Source organism: Pundamilia nyererei, unplaced genomic scaffold (genome assembly GCF_000239375.1).
Source record: "Pundamilia nyererei isolate P.nyererei 1_Seehausen unplaced genomic scaffold, PunNye1.0 scaffold00373, whole genome shotgun sequence".
NCBI lineage: Eukaryota > Metazoa > Chordata > Actinopteri > Cichliformes > Cichlidae > Pundamilia > Pundamilia nyererei.
This window is the reverse complement of record NW_005187774.1, coordinates 64,176-69,809: the sequence shown is the minus strand read 5'-3', so window position 1 is coordinate 69,809 and position 5,634 is coordinate 64,176. Positions and strand designations below refer to the sequence as shown.

At 47.6% G+C, this 5,634-nt stretch overlaps 1 protein-coding gene across 2 annotated transcripts in view; it reads right to left on the bottom strand.

Annotated features, from left to right (window-relative positions):
* The window catches only part of abcd3a (ATP-binding cassette, sub-family D (ALD), member 3a), an 18,521-nt gene extending 12,998 nt beyond the window's left edge, over nucleotides 1–5,523 (bottom strand). The window contains exons 1-7 of one of the 2 annotated variants that reach the window (XM_013915829.1): nucleotides 5,335–5,523; nucleotides 4,789–4,819; nucleotides 4,601–4,699; nucleotides 3,634–3,722; nucleotides 3,300–3,369; nucleotides 1,986–2,083; nucleotides 1,441–1,564 (exon numbers count right to left, since the gene is read on the bottom strand). In XM_013915829.1, the coding sequence (XP_013771283.1) occupies nucleotides 1,441–1,564; nucleotides 1,986–2,083; nucleotides 3,300–3,369; nucleotides 3,634–3,722; nucleotides 4,601–4,699; nucleotides 4,789–4,819; nucleotides 5,335–5,441 (618 nt within the window). In that variant the 5' untranslated portion in view covers nucleotides 5,442–5,523. Of the gene's footprint in view, nucleotides 1–1,440; nucleotides 1,565–1,985; nucleotides 2,084–2,350; nucleotides 2,421–3,299; nucleotides 3,370–3,633; nucleotides 3,723–4,600; nucleotides 4,700–4,788; nucleotides 4,820–5,334 lie in introns of both variants that reach the window. The other variant, XM_013915828.1, reaches the window with a different exon arrangement.
* Between the last annotated feature and the right edge of the window lie 111 nt (nucleotides 5,524–5,634).

Here is a 5,634-nt window from a genome sequence, read left to right as displayed (position 1 = left end):
ACATGTCAAACACGTCCCGCACAGAAAGCCCCGCCCACGTGGTAGAGGGCGGCCCCACCACTGGGGCAGGGCAATATGGCCAAAAATATTTATCACCATATATTTGAAAATGTGCGATAACGATATAACTGCCGCCAGACAAAATACTTTTTCACTTGAACAAGCAGCTGTTTTATGTGCAGCTGTACAACAATGCAACAGCTTAACCAAAAGTCAAAGGAGCTCGCAAAGAAAAGCGTCTGGACTTTGATTTGATTTGATTGATTAGCATTCAAATTCAAATCTCAGTGAAAACAGTGAAAAAACAAACAAACAAACAGTGAAAACAGAACAAAAATCTACCATAAAGAAAGAAAGCATGAGACAAGGCTAATCAAAAGGTATTGGCTGAAGCATTTGCTTATTACGCCAACCCTTCTTTAAGTTAACTTCTTAAGTTAACTTAAAGAAGTCCAGACGCTTTTGACTACGATGACCTGGATGACTGAGAACCTTCACAGACCGTTTAACCAAAAGGCATTTCCAGTGGAAACTGGCCGACATATCCTCAGCATGTATATCCACACTAGCTAAAGAGCTGCTTTGCAGTGTGCCCAATAAATAAGTCAAACATGTCTTTTTTGGGATTATAAGAAAACCAAACTTGACTCGTTCTTCTTGCTTCCTGCACTTCGTACCATCGATTCATTAATGTTGAATTCTCTCACAGCTGCTCTGTTCTCATGATCGACTGCGCCACTGATGGACTTTAAAATCCACTTCATGCACATGTCTTAACAGGAGCCATTTGGGCTCCTTATGCACACAATACTGTAATATTATGTTGAAGCACAGCGCGTATCACTCCACCAGGCTCCAGTCTGCGGCTTCGTAGCTTAGCAAAGTTGTACTGAAACATTTCGACATGAGCGCCGTGGACATAAAATCGGTTTGAGGTCAGTAAGCACAACCAGAATTCATACATAAGGCGCGCTGTCGGTTTTTGAGAAAATCAAAGGATTGATTTTAAGTGTGGCTTCTTTTGTGAAAAAGACGGTAATAACGACGGCCGCTTGCATGTTCTACAAAAAAAAGTGCTTGGGTGTCTATGTGACGGACAGGAACTCAGCCAGCTCTGCACATTATACTGGTATCACAGTGAACGGTGTGATGTGGCCCAGCCCTTCCACCACTGCACCCTCAGCCTCCTGGTAACCACACCTCTGCTATCCATTTCAAAGCCCAGGCGACGATCTTGTGAAATTATTGCAGTCAGAGGTTTTTACTACATATATCCATGATATCAGTTTGACTCTGCGGTGTCACCTTGCTCTCCATCCACCCGCCCCACGGGGTGATGATACTCTGATGTGTACAGTGGATTTACATCCCACTGTGGCCGAATTACACCTGCATGATGGGGGAGTGCAGCTGATTGATCATTAACATGTATGGGAGTACCTTGCTGACGTTGGAGTACAGATCCACCACACTGTTGCAGAACTTCTCCACATCCTGTGTCAGCAGCTGGTCTGCGTTGGCTACACGGTTGTCCAAGTTTCCCATTTTGTAGTAAGTGTAACCTCTGAAGAAGCAGGAAACAATCACACAACAGCTCTAATCACTACGAGCCGGGTCAGAGTCCCTGTGATGGAAAAGAGGCTGACGCTGTTTGCTTTGGCTCTCCTCAGTTACATCTGCAGGGTCAAAGTTCAGTAGTGCCGAGCTGATAGTAGCAAACAAGAGAACGCTGCAGCCACACAGGCCTGGCTTACATGCATTTGAACAACATGCTCCAGGTGTTCAGTGACCACAGGCACACAGAGGCTTCAACACCACAGCCGACTGACACCGTCTCACATCTGCTCCCCAGATTTAGCAAAGAAAGCCACTCGTTTCACTGAAGTTTAAATACAGCAGCCTAACCCTGCTGCTGTCAGCGTCTCACATGCACTGAAGGTGAAACCCTCTGCACACGACGAGCACAGCATCACTGGTGTACTTACTGCAGGTACTGGTTGTAGAGATGCTGGGTTAGCCTCTCACGAAACCTCAGCTTCAGCTCATTCAGACCAAACTTCAGGAAGTTGTTCACCAAGGATATCTGGAAACAGCCAGTCAGACATTCAAAGAAAGCTCCCAGGAGAACAGCGTGCAGGAACACAGCTCGAGGTGATGAAAGCCATGCAAACTACAGACAATCAGCCATGCTCAGTTTATGTCAGTGTGATAATTACACCAGTTTCTGTGCCATGAAAAGCAGTCAGTCACACAGTTAGCCAAGCAGATCATGCTAGTGTGATGATGGGATGTGGGAGCATGAAATCAACGTGGGTGTCACAAACCTCAGGACTCCAGAGTTCACACTTACAATTGGCATGAATTCAATAAACTTCAACAAGCAGATCTTGAAATCTTTAGTCGAACGACCAATAATTGCACTGCAAACCACAACAAGAACAAAGATGAGCAAACAAAGCCAAGGTCAGAGACAAACACTGAAGCTTGCTGTGTGCAATTTATGATGTGACACAAAGAGGACGGTGGATCCTGACACGGAGCAACACTGGAACACTACTCAATCTATGCATTTCCATGTTATTAGCTGCTGTGCACAGAGGCCCGACTCTGAGGCGTCACTGGGCCACGTGTAAACTGCATTTGTTACATACATTACAAAGATTTGTCAGATCCACCTAATCGCACAGAAAAATAACAAAATATGGCCGCCCAAACCCAAGTGCAGTGTGTGCTTGTAATTCAACATCTGCAGCAATATCAAATCTATAATCAACAGTAGTTCAGTCTGCTCTCGAGCAGCTTCGACTCCGGGATCAGAGCGTGACGGCCTGATGAAGACTTGGATCAAAGCACATCTGGGTCCCGCCCAGCTCTCTCTCTCCTGGGTTTCTGACATTTGCAGAGTGCACACAGAACAAGTCTGCGTTTGAAAAACTCAGCTTCAGGCGCTTCTCAACAATGCAGCGCCTTTCACTGCTCCTACAAAGATGCAGCACTCGTACGCAGCGCTTTGTGTGCCAGGGTCATGTGACACGTGAAACGGCGCACACAGTCTCTGAAGCAGAACAAGTTCATACTGCACGCCACGTCTGACCAGCTGCAGGTCGAGCCAGCTGATCCAGAGCCGGCGGCCGGAGTAACGAGCACACACTGAACAGCATTCCAGTGAACCTGTGCCAAGATGCTACACGCCCCCATGACGACCACAGGTCAGCGTTGTACCTCACAGACCGCACAAAGCAGATGTTAGAGCTACCATGTTAATGGCTTCTTCTAACACAGCACTTGTTGATAGTTACCCCTGGTATGACTGACATGTAGGAACAAAAGTGCGTGTTGAACACACAGCTGTCTCTGCTTATAATACCACTGTGAAGAACCAAAACACAGTCATCAGTTCCTGTAAAGACAGCAAAGCAGAATCCACGTTACGTTTTCAAACTTTCATTGTGTGAGCAGCAGCAGAGAAAGCCGGGAACACCCCTGCTCCGGCCTGGTAGGGCATCAACATCGCCGACGCTGCGACCACACACTGCCCCGCCCCCCACTCTAGTGATTTATCACCGTCTCATCTTTGTGTCGTCTGATTTACTCCTGTAACACAAAGAAACGTCGTAAACACTGAAGCCTGACCTTTCGATCATGGTCCCGTTCTGGATCATCCACACGTCACAGTAGGTTCTGGCCACCAGCATGGCAGCAATAAACATCAGGTAGCCAGCCTGTGGAGGAGAGGGGAGACAGCGCCCACAGACCGGTTAGTGTGTAAAAGACTGCAGATGTTTATGGTCCTACCTTTGACTCTGCTCGTATCTAATGAACTGATGAGATAAGACCAGACCAGGAGCAGCCATGTGGCGGCGACCTTGACTTGTGGAGTTATTGTCTCTGTGTCAAAGGGCTCTGCTGCAATCACAGCAACGCTGTGGAAACTGTTTCCCAGTATCTTTCAACCATTACCAGACTCAATGTTTATGGTTGGCCCAGTCATCACTGGTCAAATAGGTGAAAGGCCTCAGTGATTAGGGCTGTCACAAAACTAGAATCACAATTTAATACCAATAACCACGAAAATGTCAGAGAGCAGCCAATCGAACACCACGGGCACCAGTACGTTTCAATGGGAGGACTGGCAACAGGTGCCTTCAACATAATGCTGACCAGAAGGAAGCAAAGATGAAGAGCTGGTATCACTACGACCTTATCATCAGGTCATTACTGTCAGAGTACCATATTCATACACCTGCTGTGTTCATTTCACTGACAATGATGTGAACACAGTAACCTCAGTGTGACACCAACCGAAGCAACCTGCTGATCCGGAACTTTCCGGAGCCACGTGCTTTGTACTCTGGGAGGTCCTACAGATATGTGAGGGTCTGTACTGGCTCTTCTGCTAGTTTCTAGAATAAAGGATGCAGTGTGTACACCATGCATGAAGCCTTCAAACGCAACATCCATGTAAGGGCCGCGAACAGAAGAAATGTGCAGCATGTCTACACCGGCATGATGAACTGTCCACTGGCCTGGAGTCGAACCAAAGCACCTATATGAAGAGAGCAGTGAGTGCAGGCGGTCGCTGGTTCGAGTCCACTCTTACCTCCATGCAGAAAACGCGAGGCACCAAGACCCGGAGGATCCGGAGGATCCGGAGGAAGAAAACTTTGTCCACAGCTGCGCGATCTTTTTTGCCATCCTTCTGCATGAAGAGGTTCAGACAAGAATTAAATGCACCAAACTAAGTATTATGTAGACTTTGGACACTCCGCTCAGGGTGTTTCAACATACCTGCGTGTTCAGCACCAGGTCTGAGCTTCCTCTGAAAAACAGGGCATTAAACGATAAACACGCTGGTAACTGTGGCCTCCGCTGCCATCCTGTAGCATGAGGCCCGTTTACAGGACTCACACACGGACTACAGCCTCAGCCTTCACCGCCTCAGAGCGACCTCTTTCCCACAACATTCACCACGTCACCTGCCAGCGGGGTTAATGCTGTCGTGGCTGACAGATAACTACACACTAGCTTATTAGATTACACACACACAACTTTGGCTGACAGTACGACATTACTGAGAAAGAAACAGTAGAAGACACCAAGCCACAGACTTCCCAGTCATGTGCGACAGTGTGTCGGGAACACGTTATTTCTGTTCGTGTTGGGATGTATGCCGAAACAGGAGGACCCCGAAGAGCACACAGAAAACGCGCCTGCTTAGAAAGGAGCCTCGGGAGCGCCGAGCAGCGGCAGGTCGCCTGTCAGCTGCTAGCCGCTCCTCAGTAGCATGACTGTCGCTGACAACCAGCTGCTGAGCGACACACAGCAGCCGCTTACCTGTTTGACTTGGTCCGCTTCCTGTGCTTCAGCAGCACGAACACAAACAAAATGCTGCCCGCTATGGAGGAGTTCCTAGCTGTCAGATATTTACTGAAACCCGCCATGACTGGGACACAACGACCGGCCTGCGCTCCACGGTCTTTCGGACGAAGTCTTCTTCTTCTGTATCGGCGGCTGACAACGACTATAGAGATGCATTACTGCCACCTACCTGTGGCTGCAATAATAATAACAGCAATAATGATAATAATGATAATAATAATAATAATAACAGCAATAATAATAATAATAATAATA